This window comes from Octopus sinensis, linkage group LG2 (assembly GCF_006345805.1).
Source record: "Octopus sinensis linkage group LG2, ASM634580v1, whole genome shotgun sequence".
Taxonomy (NCBI): Eukaryota; Metazoa; Mollusca; class Cephalopoda; order Octopoda; family Octopodidae; genus Octopus; species Octopus sinensis.
Window position 1 is genome coordinate 2,001,243 of NC_042998.1, and position 21,621 is coordinate 2,022,863.

Sequence of the window (21,621 nt, forward strand, 5' to 3'; positions counted from 1 at the left end):
AACTCTCTGTTGGTACTTAATTCCTAGGAATATATAGTTCTGTACAGCACCCAAAAACAGTTTCTGAAATTTTAATCGATTGCTTCTTTTCATCCGAATTTCCTCCATCTTCTATTCCCGGGTGAGTCGTGGGGGTAGAGTCCTCAGACATTTCTTCTATTATGTCCTATCAGAAGCACCTGTCATTAGACTTTGCAGCTGGATTCCATGTTTTAACACTGTACGTCTACACGAAATGTACGTTGCTTTCCCTAACTCTCTGGCATTTAAACCAACCATATCTAGACAAAATATCCCTGTTTTATGTTCAGATCAGTCAGATCCAGCCTCTCACACCTATCCAACAATGCCATTCTAAAAATATAGTCACTCATTGAAATCTCAAATAATGCATAGTTAATTCAAAATAGTGTGAATAAGCATTTCATTTGACAGAGTAATTTGAATGCCAAAGGGTTGAAGACCATATTCGATCCCATACTACAGCTATACTTTCCCAAAATGCCAATTAATTGTTATTATTAGTTATCCCCTGAAGGCGGTGACCTGGCGGAATCGTTAGCACGCCGGACAAAATGCTTAACCGCATTTCGTCCGCCTTTACGTTCTAACTTCAAATTCTGCCAAGGTCAACTTTGCCTTTCATCTTTTCGGGGTCGATAAAATAAGTATCCATTGAGCACTGGGGTCGATGTAATCGACTAAACCCTCTCCCAAACTTCAGGTCCTGTGTCTACTGTAGAAAAGATTATTAGTTATCGTCCCCCACCACCACCTTTTTTTTTTTTTAAACTTCTAAGCACGGATGCTTTGTCTATTCTTTGTATTGGTAATCTTAGTTAAGCGAAGTTTTACATCTCACTATATTACACATGTGAGCCTCTACCATATTTGTGTAGAAAACAGGTCATCCCCACCACCCCTTAAAGAATTTTCCCTCGGCCATATTGCAATGCATCTTTCCTTAATCATGTCTGTTTTCTTTTCGTCTAATTTTTACATTCTGCAATGTATTTTTCCATTCCATTTGCTCTCAGATTTACAAAGAACGGACCAATTGAAGCACTTGGTGCTAGAGTGATTTTTTTTTTTTTTTTTTCGAAAATAGATATTTAACGGCATACCTGAAGAATGCTCCTCCCCCCCCCACCATTCCTACCACGACTTTGTTTTCTCATAACTTTCAGAGAAATAGATATTTCTTTTAATGAAATTTTTCGGGGTCGATTCGTTCGACTTAAATTCTCCAAACAGTACCCCAGCACAACCGCAGTCTAATGACTTGAAACAAGTAAAAAAAAAAAAAAAATTATTATCTTTTAGATGGGTTAGATCAGGGGTTCTCAACCTTTTTTTTTTCTTTTTATCTAATGGGTCCCCTTTGATTGCTCTTTTATTCTGTTGGACCCCCGTTGCCGTTCTATGTTTAAAAACTAGTTTTATAGAATATTATTATTTTTTTCCACACATTAATTTGTGTAGGTTCAACTATATAAATATTAGAGAAAAATCTAACTGTTTCTTGCAATACATACCAATACCTATGTCAACTGGAAAATTTTTTCAGGGACCCTTAAAATACTATTGTGAATCCTCAATTTACTATTTTGTTGTGTGGACCCTCGGGGGCCATATGAACCCCAGTTGAGAACCACCGGTGTAGATTATATCGGAATTTGATGTGAAGAAGTTGGTGGCCACGCGCACACACCATATATATCTGTATGTATGTATACAAAATGAAACTTGAAATTAAAAAAAATATTATGTCTGTGCGCCCACCAATTTCGCCCCTCCCCATTAAATTTCGATTTAAGGTATCTGTAAAAAATTTCATTAAAAAAAATTCATTCTGAAAATTATGAGAAAACAAAGTCGGGGGGAGGGTTACACACTCGTATAAGGTGTGCTGCACTTAACAGCACTTCAACACACATTCTAAAACCACACATTTATGAGGTTTGACATACGATATTTATCTTTTATTTTCTCTTGATACTTACCAACACTTAATTCGAGACAATCTCAAATATGTAAGCAATGTATGTCAAATTTTAATTAAAATCAAGGCAATTGATTTCCTTGAAAAGCAAAAGGAATATAGTGTTCTGATCTTTACTCAATTCGCTAACCATTTACTTTTATAGGAATTATACAAGATCATTTTTGAGCGAATGAGGTATTGTAAGCCTAATGAAACCATATATACACCATTTTCCATAAATATTTGTACATTTTCCAGACATGGATCTTTTCTTTTCCCCGCTGAATTTTTGTTCAGGGTTTGTTTGTCACAGAAATAACAGCCGAAGCAAATCTTCCTCAATTCGCATTGCATGTTGTCTCATGTACATTATATCAGAGGTTAAAAGTCAAGATAATTTAGACTGGAACGCTTTTGATCATAGGTTTTGCTCGATCAGTTCTGTCCTGGGGCTAAACAAATACTTGCCTATTGTTTTGCGATATTTCTAAACCAACTTCGGTTTTGTATCCTAATTGAAAGTAATACACATATATATCTTTTATGATGAATTTGTTAGATCACAGACCCGCCCGAACAAAATATCAAGGCATCTGTTATACACAGTAGCCTACTAGAAATAAAACCATGTCTACTGTTGTCTGGTGAGGAAATTTGCGCGAGCAAAGATCATTTTTGACCCACCAAACGTAGTCTCGTTATAACCGTTCTAGGAAAGAACAAACAAGTCTTTATGAGATCGCTCAAATTGCTAGAAATAGCAGCACAATCTTCGAATCACATCACAATGTCTCGGGGAAAATAAAAGATTACAATGGATAATGAAGTCCAAGGCGCAGGTAAAGAATATGCGAAACCCTAACCACCAGGTGTGCGTATTCTTTACCTTCACCGAAGTCCTGAATATAGTATCTGAAAATAAAATGGGACAGTTGCATTGAAGACTTTTGACTCTATATCTGATCTCGAACTAAAAGACCTTTTTATCTAAATGATATCTCAAGCATATTGCTAAGTTACTAGAAGGGGTATTTTTCCCTCCCATTTCTCTGTTCTGTAAAAAAAATCTGAAAATTTCTAATTTTTTCGATTGTTACTCCCACCTCAGTTTGGTAGCCACCTTTTCCCTTTCCTCATGAGGAAAGGCAAATGGTAAGCGAACAAATGAGTGCCAAATACACAGAATTTAAACTTTTCCAAATATTCGCTAGCAAGATTCTACTTTTGATTTTGTAAAAATTGGTTGTTGGCATTACTTTAAGAAAGACTTAATGTAAAAAAATAAAACGAAAATAACTTAAAATCTGAGAAAGTAGTAATGGTCTGTGGTGGTAAAACGAAAAAAGTTCCTGTGTTGTAAAGGAGTGGTAAGCTGACCTTTCGAAGAAACATCAGAATTTACCTTTCACGATACAAGAACTTAATGAATTTATAAACGCTCAAATAATTAAATACGTTTGTAAATTAGGTATAAAAAACTATTTTGAGTTGACAAATTATCTTTAACGATTATTAGAGTAGAATGTATGGCGACATCCTGCTGTTAAGAGTGGGCGAAATGGGACAGACACACTTAAACGAATTTATACCATATAGTTTGTAATTTGAAAGGTTCGTTATAAAGAGAGGCAAGTGTAAAAGAAGTGAATATCATAAATAAATAAAGGATGAAATAACGTGTTGAAATTAGAGCGAATGGCTTCTGGTCCGACGTTGAGTCACGTAGGCAGAGACATTGGGACCAGTTTCGAGCACTGCTTATGTCACTTGGCGCCAAACTTTTTTGCGGGATGCGTCACGTTGCAACGAGAATTCAAAACCGTAAACCATAGCAACAGAAAATTATAAAATTATTTTAAAAGGTATAATAAATTTATGAGGTGAATAAATGTGACAGTAAGTTTCTTAATAATACAATATAAGAAAAAAATTAATTTGTTTTAGAAAAATATTAACTGACATACGCATATAAAACACATGCGTATAATCTCCAAGTAGGGACTTATTTTTGAAAAGAAACTAACGAAGGCTCTATCATCCTTTTTTTGTTCAATAAAAATTGTAAAAATATTTAATAGAAAACCTAAACATTATATTTATGTGTTGAGAGTGTGTTCTTTTTTAATTAGAAAACCGCCGCATGTTGGCGATTTCTGCTGAGCTGCGAGAGTATAATCAGTAGCGGCAACGTTTTGCAAGATGTCGGACGCAGACTGGGGTAAGTCGGACCCGAAGCTTTCGGTCAAAACCCGGGCATTCCGAGGGTTTAGAGCCCTCATTATGCTCATATCATCTCATTACTTTTCACCTCCGTCTCTCTATACTCCACAAAACCGCTTGTTATTGTCGTTTAATCTCGAATTTCTTTGTCTGCCTCCCATCGTGGGGCACTTCAATATTGTTGGTTCTCTTTTGACAGAAAAGGAAGATTTTGATTTCCAACACGTTGTCAGCGACAAATGGGAAGGAGAAGACGAAGACGACGACGTCAAAGTGAGTTCCCAAAACTTATTCCTAAAAAACCATTTCAATCAAAAGAAAAGAAAAAAAATCAAAAAAACCTTTTTTTTCTTTTTTTTTCTTTTTTTTTCAAAATGGCTGACATTAAGTTTTTGTTTTAATTTTCGATTTTAATTAAGTTTTTAATTGGAATTTCCTTCTCATCCCCACTTATAATCATCGTTTGCTTCGAGACGATTCCCCTCCACATTCACTATTAAAACATCCAAGATGTTTATATAAGAATCGAAGATGCCTCGTGGACGTTTTCAGTCGCCGTAAAAAATCTCCCCAATTCGTCGATTCTCGCTTTTATTTTGGCATCAAAAACTGATTCCAGAAGGAGTTTTTCTAAAATTCCTTCGAAAGGCCTCTTGAATTAAGATATCTAACAGCCTAAACCAGATTTGAAAGGCAACACATTTAAACAGCTGTGAGATGTTAAACTTTATTCGAGTCGGGAAAAGGTAAGAATCGGGGTCGGAGAGAAGAAGACATGTGAGTTCTTCTCTGGCTTTTAATCAGTTTTCTCCAACTCGTTTCAGACCAGAACGATCATCGATCCACTATCCTTGTCCAGATTAACCTCTCACTTAACATATTTAACGAACTATATATATATATTATATCCCCCAAACAGCACTTTTTCATATTTTATGGATGGTTATATCCGTATAATGAGGTTGTAATCCTGTTGCTGGTCGCAGGATGGAATAAACTTTGCCATCAACACGTTTACCTGCTTCGAGCACGATTGCCAAAACAACCGATTCTACACCATATTGTGGACTTTGTATATCATATATATATATATATATCGCTACAGTTCGATATCTAATTATGACGATCTTTGCTTTTAGGTGGGTGACTTGATTAAATTGAATACATTAAATAGTAGATAGAAACCTATTAACGCTTCTTTTGTTTCGCGGCAGCTGTTCTAATAATACAATTGTACGATTTATTTTCTCATTAATCTAATTAATGCCGGTTTTAGTTGTCACGTGTAAAACTTTCAAGCTGAAATATGTTTAAAAAAAACGGTCTTATTGGAAAATTTGGTAACTATTTTGTACCTTACTGTTTCTTTTCTTTGTCATAACTCGCTTTAAAATAAAACAATTACCAGCTAATTAACTGTATTCCTTCATTGATTGAATCTTCTAGAGTGGTGTGTCCCGTTCGAACAATCTAGCTTCGTTGATGTAAAATTCTTCTGCTTTCTACGACTTAAGAAACCGAGATACTCTGTTGATTTAGTGATTTAAACAATGGTTATAGATTTCAGGAAGTTAAATAGTACAACTAAATCGCCAAAATATAGAGCCTTCATTCTCCGATGTCTCTCTCGATTGTGTGTGTGAAATCTTCAGATATTTCGTTCTTAGCCTCAAACGTAAGAACTGGAAGTCGTCACCATCTGTCATACCACTTATTTTGTGCATTACTTTTTAACCGGCATTTAATGTATTTATTTATATATATATATATATATAATTTGTAAATCATTTGCTCTGTACAGAATGGGTTCGATGTGACGGTCACAGAATGTTGCGCATATTTTGTAGTCTTTTTTTTTTATGATCTGCAAACGTTGGTAGTTGCGACCATGCTGTACGTCTGTCTCGGTTCTTTATATCTCACAGATTACACCAAGTATTTTCGTCAGATATTTAAAACGTAGTATAACCTTTTTTATAAAAAAAATTGTTCCATAATTTTAAAGTATTTGATTTTGTAATAAATCCGGGATGTGAATCTATACGACTCTGATACAAAATATAATTTTACTCTTTTTACATGAGATAGTCGTTACATGTCTGTAAGAAGCTTGAAATGAGTTCCATATTCTTGTCTTACCATTCGTTCCCATCATCTGGGATATTCACGTTGGTGATATTTATCTAATTAAATTCATCATCTCTAAATCTCTCTACTTTGGTAACATTACCTTTTCTGCTAATTTCTACAGGGTGACCGATGAGGGAGCCTATGTGGTTGCTTTGTCTGCTAGAAATAGCGGCAAAATTTTCCTCATAACCTGCCATCTTAAAAGGCAACTGTCAGATAATAGCAGTCCTGGTTAATACTATGACTTTAATAGCTGTGATGGTCATGACTGGAATGTCCTTTGATCATCGTTTGCTTGATGCAAAAAGAAGTAAGTTTAGATTTTTAGGAGATTAATTTGAAACTACCTGAAATAGTATGTGTATATATATACTGGACATAATAAACTACAAAGTATTACTATCCACTCTACCACATTTGAAACATACCTGTTATATAACACTTTATCGTGATTTGAATGTATGTGAAGGTAGTTAGAATGCTCAAACGTATTTCTGCCAATATGCTGAGCACTGATATTGATCATAATTATTGATCAATGAGCGTAGAAGCAAGGTAAATGCAGTAAAAATGGGGGGGGGCTCAAAAACTGAACCTCCTTATAATACTCCTGGGAGTACATCATAGTATGAAATTCATTGTCATTGCTCTGATTTGGTCGCCAATGCCATGTATTCAGTTCAAAATGCAGTGAAACTAGGGGGGTTAGTTGCGGCCCTTTAAAAAATAGACCCCTTGGGACATTCTTTGGGATTAGGGGAGTTGCTGGTTTGAGTTTCGCTGTCCTTGCACCAATGGTCTAGGAGGAATTAGCAAACATAAAAATGTAACAGAAACATCACTCAAATTTATAATAGGATATATATTTAGCTTTCCAACCACATGGTTCTGTGTTCAATCTCACTATCTGATTCCCAAACCAAGCCTTGTGAATGGATTTGGTAGATGGAAACTGAAAGAAGCCCATTGTGTGTGTGCATATTAGTCTCCATGCTTAGACATCCCGTGATAGTTAGAAATGAATGTGTCTGTCATGCAATTGGTATCCTTCATTCCCAATCTTCTGAGAAAGACTTGTCTGGTCATATTACCTTATGTGGAGACAGGTGAAGGTTGGAAACAGGACAGGCATCCAGCTGTCAAAATTCTGTCTGACACATGCAAGCATGGGAAAATGGACATTAAAATGAATATATGTATAATGTATATATATATATATATATATATTACGGAGATGTACTCGCATAGCAAGTAATTTGATCTGAGATCGTGTGCTGAAACGAAAACAATTGCAGCGTGGAAGGTGTTTATAAGCCATTTATGAAACACACAAAAGCCGTTCGATTCACTTCAACATTTAGGTTTAATTTGTCAAAATATTTTCGTCGCTAAAATCCGCGACCTGTTCACTGACAAGAATCCGTGCTGCATCTATATATATATATACAGTGTGTAAAATGGAAAGTTTTATGGTTTTGAGAAATGCAAAATATTTGAATTGCAATATCTTATTGTTCACATTCCGGCAGCTTTGACCATTCAGACTCTTCTGTCAAATGTAATGCTTATTAATTCACATTGTTTTGAATTAATCATGCATTATCTTGTAGCTTCAGGTGTTTGATGTGAGTGTTTATTTTTAGAATGACATAAAGGGTAGGTGTGAACAATCAGATTTGGCCAGTTTGAACACAAAGCATGTAGACTATTTTGGCTGGTTTAAATGCTAAAGGGTTAGGGAGCAAAATTAGAAATATTGAATTTCTAAATATCTCAGAGAGACATGAGTAGTGGTGGAGCGATATAGCGGTTGTATACTTTCGACATAACGTGACAGTCCTGCAAAGGGAATTACACCACCGCTATTTAGCCCTAGGAAGCATCGACACTTCCTGTGTCCTTATATATATTTACGAAGGGGAGACAAGCACCCTCAACAGCTAGGCCTGCATCTAGAGACATGCATGTTTCTGGGTCTTGCCCGTCATCAGTCTAGAGTAGCTGAAGATACCTGTCTAGACTTCGTAAATACATATATTTTCTCATTGTGTTCAACGTTTTTTTGGTGTCCTGTACCCATATATGCATGTATATATACATGTAGAGGTAGGTACGTACATGTTTTATTTATTATATATATATATTTTTTTTTTTTTCAGTGATGTTTATTCACTGATCACCAAAATTAGAATATATATATATATATGTGTGTGTGTGTATATATATATATATATATATATATATCAATGGAATTTGTATCCTTGTGGTCCCAGTGCCAGTGGTACATAAGAAAACCATCCGAGCGTGGCCGTTCGCCAGCCTCGTCTGGCACCTGTGTCGGTGGCACATAAAAACACCATCCGAGCGTGGCCGTCTGCCAGCCTCGCCTGGCACCTGTGTCGGTGGCACATAAAATCACCCACTACACTCTCGGAGTGGTTGGCGTTAGGAAGGGCATCCAGCTGTAGAAACACTGCCAGATCTGACTGGTCTGGTGCAGCCTTCGAGCTTGCCAGACCCCAGTTGAACCGTCCAACGCATGCTAGCATGGAAAGCAGACGTTAAACGATGATGATGATGATGATATACGAAGTCTAGACAGGTATCTTCAGCTAGCAGGCCTCTGCTACTCTAGACTGATGACGGGCAAGACCCAGAAACATGCATGTCTCTAGATGCAGGCCTAGCTGTTGAGGGTGCTTGTCTCCCCTTCGTAAATATATAAGGACACAGGAAATGTGTCAAGGCCAACAGGAAGCGTCGATGCTTCCTAGGGCTAAATAGTGGTTAGAGAACAGTTGATTGAATATTATTCATGTAAACAAGTGAGAGAGCTGGAATGTTTACTTCTTGTTAGGCCCATTTTAATTCTGATAATCATGATCAGAAGCAACCTAAGACTAACATCATCATCATCGTTTAACGTCTGCTTTCCATGCTAGCATGGGTTGGACGATTTTGACTGAGGGATGGCTGCACCAGGCTCCAATCTTGATCTGGCAGAGTTTCTACAGCTGGATGCCCTTCCTAACGCCAACCACTCCGAGAGTATGACAATGTGTCCTTTTAAGACAGTAAATTGAGAGAAATTTTGATTAGTTAAATTGTTTCATCGAGAATAAAAATTTGAAAAGGTTATTTCTAGTTAGGACAAAATCTGCACGTTTCGTATGTGATATACCAACTGACTGCAGTATTCCTTTAATTTCAATCGTGTCTAAAATAAGGTCAGCCAAAAGAGACCTGTGATGACATTCCATAAAAGTGTTGCAGGCAATACATTACTTTTTATTTTTTAAACAAATTCTTTTGTGTGTTTACATTATAATTGCCTTTTGAGAAAAAATAGGAAATATTTAAAATTAAAATAAATTTCATTTTTGAATTCATTAACTAAAATGAAACTTATGATAAAAAAGAACTTACATGTAAGCTAGTAGTAGTATGGTAAGTGTTACTGATGAAAGGTAACTTTTAAAGGTAAAATGTTTTTGAAGGCAACTCTAAATTGTTTTTAAGATAGCATAAAGCTAATTTTGAAGTCTATTTGGAGGCCGTGAGTTAAACGTTACTGACTGTTGTAACATATGGCAGTACGAGATTAGCCTTAAAATCAAAAGAGTGTTTTTAAAGCCAGATAATGAAAAATATTCATAGCTTAAGTTGAACTATATTTCATTCAGCATTGTGTTTATTTATAGGCTATAAAATCAAATAATCATTTTGAAGATAAATATCTCATATGATAGAACTGAATTAGTCTTAAAATCAAATGAATGCTTTTAACAACAATATAAAATGTTGCTAGCTTTTATACTTCTAGCAATTATTTCATGAAGAAAGTGTGAAGCATGATCTCCAAATGTTGGGCTTCACAGAGGCAATGGCAAGTGGCTGAGCCCTTTGGTGATACGCTATGCTTTAGAAAACCCGTCAAGCCAAGTGAAACCATAGTCATGGCCAATGCCAGTGGCACATAAAAAGCACCCTTCAAATGTTGGACTTCACAAATGGGATTAAGTGACTGAGACCTTTGGCAATACGCCATGCTTGAGAAGATTTGTCAATCCAATTGAAATCAAAGTTGTGGCACATAAAAAGCACCCACTACACTCTTGGAGTGGTTGGCATTAGGAAATGTAGAAACCATGCCAAATCAGATAGGAACCTGGTGCAGCTCCAGCTTACCAGTTTCAGTCAAAGCGTCTCACAAATGCCAGTATGAAAAGCTGACGCGAAAGGATGGTGATATTCACATTCTGTATATTAACCATTTTGGAATTACAAAGTAATTTACCTGTAAGAAAGATGTTTTTAATGCAAAAATATTTGATATCTGTTAGGATTTAAGAAGGTAAGACTTGCCAAAGACTGCAGTTAGTAAATAAAATATGATGGGTGAAACATGTATAAAATGGAGTGACTGAATGATTTACAAGAGATGGATATCATCATCATCATCGTTTAACGTCTGTTTTCCGCACTAGCACGGGTTGGACGGTTCGACCGGGGTCTGGGAAGCCAGGGGCTGCACCAGGCTCCAGTCTGATCTGGCAGTGTTTCTACAGCTGGATGCCCTTCCTAACGCCAACCACTCCGCGAGTGTAGTGGGTGCTTTTTACGTGCCACCTGCACAGGTGCCAGGGGAGTCTGGCATCGGCCATGATTGGTTGGTGCTTTTAACGTGCCGGCGGCGCTGGCATCGGCCACGTTTGGATGGTGCTTTTTATGTGCCACGGGCACAGGTATCACAACTACTATTTCCATTGATATTTATTTTGATGTTCATGTACTTGACTCAACAGGTTTCAAGCACAGCGGGATGTTCTGGAATCCAAGGTACTTTGAAAGGGCAGGGGCTACGCGGAACTGGTGCAGGAAGCAGCCCGGGTCTTTGCAGTCACAGCATATCTCCAGAGATCTCGGTCCTTCGCCATTGCCTCAGTGAGGCCCAACGCTCTGAGGTCATGCTTCCTGGGTCTACCTCTCCCCCTGATACCTTCAGCTGTTTGGGAGTGGCACTTCTTCACACATCTCTCCTCATCCATCCGTAGTACATGACCATACCATTGCAAGCGGCGCTCTTGCACACCACATCTGATGCTTCTTATGTCCAGCATTTCTCTCAGGGTGCTTACCCTCTGTCATGCGCGCACACTGACAGTACACATCCAGCGGATCATGCTAGCTTCATTCCTTTCAAGTCTACGCATGTCCTCTGCAGTCACAACCCATGAAGCACGGCAGTTCGCACACATGCGTCATACAATCTACCTTTCACTTTGAGTGAGAGACCCTTTGTCGCCAGTAGGGGTAGGAGCTGTCTGAACTTTGCCCAGGCTATTCGTATTCTAGTGGTGACACTCTGAGCATCCACCTCCACTACTAACTTGGTCACCCAGGTAGCGGAAACTATCAACTACTTCTAGTTTCTTCCCCTGGAGTGTGATGGAATCTGTTTTCTGAGTGTCTGTGGTGTCTATTGTCCCTGTGCATCTGCCGCACATGAAAGCTATCTTATCAGTTAATTTCCCTTTGATGTTGCTGCACCTCTTATGCGTCCATAGCTTACACTGGGTGCATCTTATGGAGTTTCTACCTACACCTTTCCTACAGATCGAGCAGGGCCACCTGCCCGAGGCGGGGTGTGCTGAGTTCGCCTTTCTGCTTACTATAACTTTGGTCTTTGCTACATTTACTCTAAGGCCCTTTGATTCTAACCCTTGCTTCCACACCCGAAATTTCTTTTCTAGTTCCGGTAGTGATTCTGCTATGAGAGCCAGGTCATCAGCATAGAGGAGCTCCCAGGGGCAACCTGTTTTGAATTCCTCTGTTATTGCCTGGAGGACTATGATGAATAAAAGGGGACTGAGGGCTGAGCCTTGGTGTACACCTACTTCTACCTGGAATTCTTCACTATATTCGTTGCCAATCCTAATTTTGCTGACAGCCTCTCTGTATAGGGCTTGTACAGCCCTTATTAGCCATTCGTCAATCTCCAGTTTCCGCATCGACCACCAGATAAGGGATCGGGGGACCCTGTCAAAGGCTTTCTCCAAGCCCACAAAAGCTATGTAGTGGGGTTTATCTTTAGCTAGGTACTTCATGACAATATAATTGTTTGCATATTGGTATAATTAACCATAAGATTCTGGGATAGTTTTTGTATCTAGGAATTGTTTAACATTTTATGTACTAACTGAGGTACTTATGTCATTATAGGGAATCAGTAATAAAAAAAAAATGAAAGTTGTTGGTCAATGTCTTGTGTATTTACAAAATTGAAATGGCATGTTCTCGTGAAGAAATGAAAAGAAAATCTAATTAAATCTTAATTTTATGATCAGCTCTTAATGAAAGATGCTTTCAAATTATGAACATACTTTTGTTTTAAATATCCCTTGAATATTTTTTTTTTTTAATCTGTTTTCATAGGATAATTGGGAGGATGATGATGAAAAGAAAGATGTAAAACCTGAGGAAACGGCAACTAGTAAGTTGATTTCTTGCTTATAGACTTTTATAATGAATTTAATATTTATAGGAATATATATACTTTCAATGTTTGTAGATATCAGTGTTCATATATACTTTATTAACCCATTCGTTCCCTTATCTCTTATTATAAAAGGCAGATTTTATCTGCCTCCCTTTGGGAGTTATACAAATCTACAATATAGGATTTCTTCAATTACAATTTACCTAGCAGTTTTAAGAGTACAATGCATCGCGTCATGCCAGGTCCAGTTTTTAAAATTTAAACTCCAGTTAAGCAAAATTTACAGAAAACTCACATTCTGGTGTGTGTGTCAAATGCTTTTCTTAGTCTGGTTTACACCACACGCAAACGCACACAAACAGTGTGCTACGAATAAAGTGAAACTAATTCAGTGTGTTGACAGGTAGACAATAGAATGCGATGACGACTATGACGCTGATAGATACATGAGTAAAATGTATGGGAAGCTAACACATAAGAGTGAGTGAAAATGTTCTTGGAAGAGAGTAAATAGCCAGAGAGTAATAAAGTAAACATACACTCATACATACATACATACATACATACATACACACACACACACACACACACACACACACACACATACATACATACACACATACATACATACACACACATACATACACACATATACATACATACAAATACATACATACACACACACACACATACACACACACACAGTATTGAAGCTTGAGAACAATCAGATACATCTGCAACACATCTGTTGAAAATATTATTGTTCACACACATACATATACATATATACATACAGAGAGACAGACAGATAGACACACACACACACACACACACATGATCCAGCATGGTCACAACCTCAAGGCTGAAACGTATAAAACAATAACAGAATATAAATGTGTGCATGTGTGTGAGAGAGAGAGTGTGTGTGTATATGTATGTATGTATATATATATATAATAATGCGGTTTTTTCAACAGCTTGAACTAAATGTCAGAGGGGAATGGGATAAACTACTTATATTAACTTGCTATAAAAGCAAGTAGTAATTTTATCTTGTCCTTATTCATAGTGCAAGTTTTGAAGAGTGAATTTCGATTTTAACAGCTATTTTTTTCAAAGCTATATTGGAAGTAACAAAGGAGCATATTTGGCATATTTTGCTTTATGAGTTCAATAAAGACAACAACGCAACGGAAAGTACAAGAAATATTAATGCAGTATATGGGGATTGGACAATAGCGTAAGGCAGTGTCAATGGTGGTTCCAGAAATTCCGAGCCATAAACTACAGCCTAGAAGACGAGCCTCATCCTGAAAGATCTGTAGAACTCGACAAGGACATCCTGAAAACCCTGGTGGAACAAAATCTCATCGTAACTGTTGAGGAACTAGCAGAGAAGCTTGGATTTGGTCATTCAACCATTCATTGAGACCTGTGTGCTATCGGAAAAGTCAGCAAATTGGGTCAATGGGTTCCTCACGAACTTTCCGAGTCTAATTGCATGCAGAGAGTGAATGTATGCTTTTCTTTGCTGTCACATCTCACCACTACTGCGCTATGTATATCTATATATATAAAACTGTAGTTGTGTGAGTGTCTGTCCCCTTCGATTTAGATTCCTAACTACTCCCACATTTTGCGGTGCAGTTTAACCAAATTCGGGTAGCTTATAGTCGTGATTCATATCGAGCCCGTCTGACTATTAGCGCGCGTCAACGATGAGTCTACGATTTTAAAAATAATTTAACATCATTTTTTATTCCATTTTAATGCATAATTTTTCGTGTGTCGATGGCGGCGGAGTTGGCGTCCACGCTCACACCTGCACCTGTGGGGAAGGGAGTGTAAGGAAATCAACGTCGTAATGCGTTGTCAAGGAGACCAGCGTTCTTTTAGAACAACGACTTCATGGCTTGAAGACACCAAAACAGAAATGGCTAAGAAAGCGTCTACATGAGTCTACGATTTAAAAAAAAATTTACCATCGTTTTTTTTCCATTTTAATGCATTTTTTCGCTATTATATAAGGGAAGTAACTCTCTAAAAATGTCTACGATGAGTCAACGATTTAAAAAAAATTTACCATCATATTTTTTCCATTTTTAATGCATTTTTGCTATTTTTTGGCTATAACTCTCTAAAAATGCTTATATAGTTATTTCCCTTACAAACCCGAGCAACGCCGGGCGATACTGCTAGTTCTAAAATAATCATGGATTTCATAAAACAACTCTTCTATTAATGTGATTTTTGGAATACAATTTAACAAAAATTTCTTAACCAAATCTGTTACATAATTTTTGTCTCAAAGTGAATCTAATTGCAGGTAAATACTGGTAAACTCAACAAAACATAAAATAATTTTATTTAACCATCAGTCTGGAAATGGGTTATTAGCTAACATCCAGTGAGAATACAACCAAAGTTTTAATCTAGGACTTCTGCAAATTATTGGATTTGTCTCACCGAATTGTGTCACTTTTCGCAATAGAAACATGGGATTCACAATGACACATGTGGGTTTTATGTTTGCCATATGTTTTTTTTTAGATTTTTCTGTTTTCTTTCAAAATCATTTCAGAAAGTCAAAATGGAAGGGGGGGGGGAAATCTCCAAAAATTTGTAGCATTCAGCTATCATGTAAAATGTTGGAGAGCGTAAGCAATTGTTTACATAGGGTAATCATATTTTAATGAATGTACTAACAAGATTCACATTGAAATTCACATTAAAATATGAATAGGGTAATTTTGGGTGGTTACAGGTGTTTTGATAACAGAAGCCAAATTTTTTTTCAGGCATCTACAGGTGGGTTAATATAGAACTAAACTGTTAGAGGTATTAACATGAATTTGTTATTGGAATTGATAAGACTCACTGTGTAATATTTCCTCAATATATATATATATTAATCCACTCATAGTTCAATGTACATTTTTGTTTTGTTTTCTTTCACTTACACTCTAATTGTCTCTGTATTTTTATTTTTCTTCTGAGGTGTTAGAGCTTTTCAAATAAAGAAAAAACGACCCATAGCTGAAATCATAGCTGAAAAAGAAGCTCAACAAGAAAAATTGAAAGATGAAGTAAGTCACTCTCTGTGTGCTTGTGTGTGTGTGTCTGTGTTTTTCTTCTTCAAAGGGTATCAATCTGTAATATTTCAATTTAATATTTTTTTAGCCTACTTGCTTCTCTGTATTTCGTAGAGCACATTTTAGTTTTAAACAAATCTATTTTTAACCTTTTTCATGTGATAACACAAATTGGTGATAACCAAAAGACTTCCCAATGTTCCAATATTAACATTTCTATACAATTTTCAGTAATAAATATGGAATAAATTCCAATTTTCTTTGATCATCTCTCTGTAACATTTTGCATCATTTACATATTTTGCTGCCAGGCTAATGGAGTAGTGTAAGGACAAATAAAATGAATGGTATTATGAGAAGTAAAATGAATATGAGTGGAAGGATGAAGTTATCACAAGACCAGTTGCAAGCTGGAGAAAAGAGACTGAGACAATCAGAATTAGTGGGGTAGAGTGAGGAGTGGCAGGTGCCATTAGATTAAGATATTAGTCATCCTCTCTTTTATAAACATAGCTGTGTGGTTTTGGAGCCAGTCTCAATACTCAACATCTACCATAGCCTCAAGCTAACCAAAGCCTTGCAGTTGGATTTTGTTGACAGAAACAGGAAGAAGCTTATTAGATATGTCTCTGTCTTGACATTTTGTGCCAGTTGTAAGCAATATGTCCAGTCACTGTGCTGTTTGTAATGGAAGGTGTGTGGGAGAAATATTACCTTACCTGGAAACAGAAACATCATCCAGTTTTGAAATGTCCATGAAATTTGTTTGACCTTTGTAAACCTGGATAAATGGATGTTAAAACAATGATATTATATACATGCACACTCATCTTGAAACTCTGCTTTTCTGCTTCATAAATTGTGTAGCTTCTTGGGTAAGTATTTTCTGCCATAGCATCATGTTGACTAATGCCTTGTAAATGAAATAGAGTTGCTGGAAAGGCTGCAGAAGTCCAAAATATATGTGTGTATATGAGCAGCAGTAGTTCTATATGCAAAAGACCAGTGAAATGCAGTACTTTACTTGAAAATGTGAAGATTGGTATTGAGAGAGGCATCTTATCCTTCTGCTTAAACTTTGTTATGCTTCTCTATTCTTACAGTGTAAGTTTTGACCTTAAGAACACGATAGGTTTTTGCTATATATCTATTAATGTGCATAAAAATACTCATTTTTAACTATACCATTAACCAGGTGGTATGGTCAAAAACAAGCTATGTATAGTTTCATCTAGAAAATGTTCCCCTCAATTCTTCTCATCAGCCTTTTTTATATTGGCTGATTTTCCTGCCATTGGAAATGCTGCAAAGAAAAGTATTTTTAAAAAAAATCTCTTTCATTTCATACTCTTGTTTGGGTTCACATTATATCCTTTTGTAATTTCATAATTACTATTATTGAAAACTAAAATTGTTAACCTTTGTTTCATCTACAAACAGTAAAACATTTTCTCTTTATATTTTGAATATACTGAAAGTGAAAAGTCTTCAAATTTGTCTTCAGAATTTGTAGTCTCTGTTAATGAACAGGGAACAAAGGGCTCCAAAATACTAAAAACAAGTGATTGTAAGCAGCTTTTTAATTGGACAGTGCAAGAAAGTTTTTTATGGTAAATATATAAATTAAAATATAAAGCTTTATCAGGAAGTATATAATTCCAAGATACTGTAATTGTCTGTCAAAAAGCCTATGTATTGTTACCTAGTGGCAAGGATATTATAGCTTAACACAAGCTCTCCTGATAGGATTTCATGGGTTGAAGTTGAATTTTAAAATTTTATCTTTTTTTATTAGATTTTTAAAAAAAACTTTTTAATTTTTTTTATTTTCGTTTAAGGAATCCAGAAGTGAAGAAGTTGAATCGCCAGTAGATCCAAATGCTGAAAAACTTCGACGGAGGCAGCTTCAAGAAGAATCTGACCTTAAATTAGCAAAAGAGGCTTTTGGTATGTATTTCAACTTCTTTCTCAACAAATACTGGAGTTTGACTTTGACATATATTTCCTTGTTAGATGTCATCATTGTTTAGGGATAGTAAATACTTGATACTTCCTGACCATTCTGTGTCTGCATCAGTGGAGTATTCTCTGTTGCACACTACTTTTGTTTTGTTAATTCTGAGTTTTTCTCTCTTCTGTTATGGACTCTGCCTTTCTTAAGCACTAACATTACACATCCAACTCAACTCGTTTCTTTGTTACCTTTGTATTTTATCTGCATTCCATACCTACATTTTGCTATCATTCAACGTCATACCTTGTACACAAATATCACAAAAATCCACCCTTTACTCAAAGAATCTTGTTGCCTACAGTAGCAGTGGCTCCTTAAACTTTGAACCCACTATTTTTGCTATTATGCTTTCAGAGCACTCACCACCATTGCTAATAATGGTACCTAAGTAGCAAAAGCTGTTAGGTACATAAAGGAAGCTGACCAAGCATGGCCATTTCCCAGGTAGCAAAGAAGTTGCCTTCTCTGCTAACTAAAACTTTTGATTTGCTTGGTTGAAATAAAGGTCTTTTGGCTTCTAAGCTTTGTTTCTGTGTTAGGAATTTCTTCTATCTTCAAAAAATTCAGGTATGAGAACCAATACATCAGTTCACTTTAACAAACAGTATTAGATTCCTCTATTATGGTTTGGAGTAGGAAAATAAATAGAATTGTGCTGAGACCTGAATCCTTCTGTGCTGCTTCTACCTGCTTGCTGAATTCTTTGTTTGCATTGTTTCTTATTAGAAATCATTTTGTCCATTTTCCTTGCTTGCATGAATTGAACAAATCTTTTCCATCTTGTTTGTTATGTTTTTTTTTTAGAGGGTTCATTCTTCAAGATCAAATCAGTTTCCTCCATTTCTACCCATATTTCCTCGGTTTTTGTCTTCCACAGCTGCCTTCCTCTTGGATATCTTGGCACTTTCCCCAAACTGTTATCTATATGTTTTATATGTGCCTATTCCAATGAAGCCTCTTCTTGCACACTACATCCAATTCCTCTTAAATCCACTTTTTCTCTCCAGCCTTCATATATCCTCACCATTCAATACTTGTTTCACAACTGTGCTTGTGTATGTTATACACAAACATACAGTTTCCCTTCACCGTAAGATTAAAATCCTTGTTAGTAGTTGCAGTAACTTCCTGAACTTTTTCCCCATCTTTTTTTGGCATTCACTCATGCTCAGGTCATCCAGGTAACAAAATTCTAGTTTTTGTTTTTTTATTATTATTACTATTGTCTAGCCAACAAAGTCCCCTAACTTTGACAGCATACATATATTTTCTTATTTGTTATGCCGTAATGTTTAGGGATAGTAAATGCACATGCTAGTAATCTACTGGTCATCTTCTAGTTGTTACTGGTGACTATTCAGTGTGCTACAGTTTATTGATACATGGTAATATGACCGTGTACTGACTGCTATTGATCATTGCCTTGTAGAATTTATTGTAACACCTCCATCACCTTTGTTGCATTATTTTATTTTTGGTGTGAGGAAGGGGCATCCAGCCCTACAAAACTATGTCTAAGCAGATAGAGAGCTTGGCAGTCTTGAGAGTTGCCAGCTGCAGTCAACCAATGCCAGCATGAAAATGGACTTATGTTGATTTATGTGAACTTAAAAGTTCAGTTTATTACAATAGACAGGGTGTGTAAAACTATGTTAGATACTCAGTGAATCAATCTTTCATCAAAGATGATTGTAGGATCCATGGAATGCATTTTTTGTGCTAGCTAACATTTTACTTTTTCTAAATGAATATTCCTTTATTTTCATTTCTTTATACTGAGAGTCTGGTAAATATTTTTGGTATTATATCCCTTTAATTTTCGTTTTAGTTTGAAGAAATTACTATTGCTTTCATATTTGTGTTGTTTATTAAAAAAGATTTGTTTGAAATCAAAATCTCTAAAATATTGCTGTTTCTAAAAGAAAAACACAGAGCTATATAATTGTAAAAAATCATTTGTATTCAAGGACATTTTAATAGAATATTTTGGGGTTCACATATAAATTCCTTGTCTTTAAATCATACATATATTTTCATATTTTGGCTGAATGTTTTGAGATAATAAATGCATATTTCTTTAATGGTTTCATATGATATTTCATATATCTAGTGTGTTTGTCTCCTCAACCATAATTTTATTTAGATATTCAGAGAGGAGTATTTTTAAAAACCTATTCCTGCCTAATCTCATTTCTGTGTGTCCTGGCATCATTTCTTAAAAGTTTGGGATATTTACAATATTGTATCAAATGCTTCATTTGTGTGCATAAGTTTCTTTATTTTCAGTTTCTTTGATTTTCACTACCATTGCTTAAAGTGTCTTCTAGTGTAAAATTGAAATTATTTTCTTTCTATATTTTTAAAATGCTGAGAGATAAAAAAGGTTTGAATTTAAGTCCAGTTTGTGTCAGTCATTTAGTGTGTTGAGAGAAACCCTGACCTTGAGAGCATACAAATATTTTGTTATGTCGTATAGTTTAGGGATATTAAATGCACTTACTAGTAATCTACTGGGTATATTCTAGTTGTTACTGGTGACTACTCGGTGCTACATGTTTGTCGCCACATGGTAGTATTACCATGTATTGATCATTTTATTGTAAACGCTCTCTACTCTCAGATTATAGATTTTATATTGTGTAATATTTCTTTGTAAACTTGAAAATTCAGTTCATCACGATACAGAGTAGATGATTTTAAATATTCAGGAGTGGCTGTGTGGTAAATAGCTTGTTTACCAACTACATGGTTCCAGGTTCAGTCCCACTGCATGACACTTTGGGCAAGTGTCTTCTACCATAGCCTCGGCCCTTCCAAAGTGTTGTGAGTGGATTTGGTAGACGGAAACTGAAAAGAAGACTGTCATATATATGCATATGTCTGTGTGTCTGTCTCTTCCCCCCTATTCCCAACATCGCTTAACAACCAATGCTGGTGTGTTTACGTCCCTGTAACTTAGCGCTTCAGCAAAAGAGACCGATAGAATAGGTACTAGGCTTAGGGAGAATAAGTCCTAGTCGATTTGCTCGACTAAAGGTGGTGCTCCAGCATGGCCATGGTTAAATGACTGGAGCAAATAAAAGAATGAGTTAATCATTGTGATCCATGATTCATTGTCTTATTTAGTCTTTTTTTTTTTTTTTTTTTTTTTTTTTGCAAATGACTATTCCCTATTTTCATTTATTCTTCCTGCAGAGGGTCCAGTAAATATTGTAGAATAGAAGAAATAAATTCCTTTTGCTGAACCACCTATCATAGATAATGAATAATGTGAAATGATTTAGTGCTCGTGTGGAACTTAAATTGTCATTCATTAGAATAACAGATTTTGCTCTTATTAAAGTTTAAACCTTTTTACTAACATTGAAATTTGGTGGGGGGAAGAGCCCTAACCTTGACAGCATACATATATTTTCTTATTTGTTATGCCGTAATGTTTAGGGATAGTAAATGCATATGCTAGTAATCTACTGGTCATCTTCTAGTTGTTACTGGTGACTACTCGGTGCTACATGCTTGTCACTTCATAGTAATATTATTATGTCATCACGTGACCGACCAGTCCATCAGATGTAGTTACACATCGCTGGTCACAATGCGTTCGCATTGTTTTAGCCTTCGAATGACGCCACCCCGCTGGCTAAGCGAGCAGGCCAACTGACGAAAGAGTGGTGAAAGAGTA

The 21,621-nt window shown here is 36.1% G+C and overlaps 1 protein-coding gene across 3 annotated transcripts in view; it reads left to right on the forward strand.

Annotated features, from left to right (window-relative positions):
* The first annotated feature begins 4,082 nt into the window (after nt 1–4,082).
* The window catches only part of LOC115229015 (eukaryotic translation initiation factor 3 subunit J-A), a 38,766-nt gene continuing 21,227 nt past the window's right edge, over nt 4,083–21,621 (forward strand). For all 3 annotated transcript variants that reach the window (XR_003883290.2, XM_029799446.2, XM_036511227.1), the window contains exons 1-5: nt 4,083–4,202; nt 4,404–4,477; nt 12,770–12,827; nt 15,831–15,919; nt 17,764–17,872. Coding sequence is in view for 2 of the 3 variants with exons in the window: in XM_029799446.2 (XP_029655306.1) it covers nt 4,184–4,202; nt 4,404–4,477; nt 12,770–12,827; nt 15,831–15,919; nt 17,764–17,872 (349 nt within the window). In the remaining variant the exon portion in view is untranslated. The remainder of the gene's footprint in view (nt 4,203–4,403; nt 4,478–12,769; nt 12,828–15,830; nt 15,920–17,763; nt 17,873–21,621) is intronic.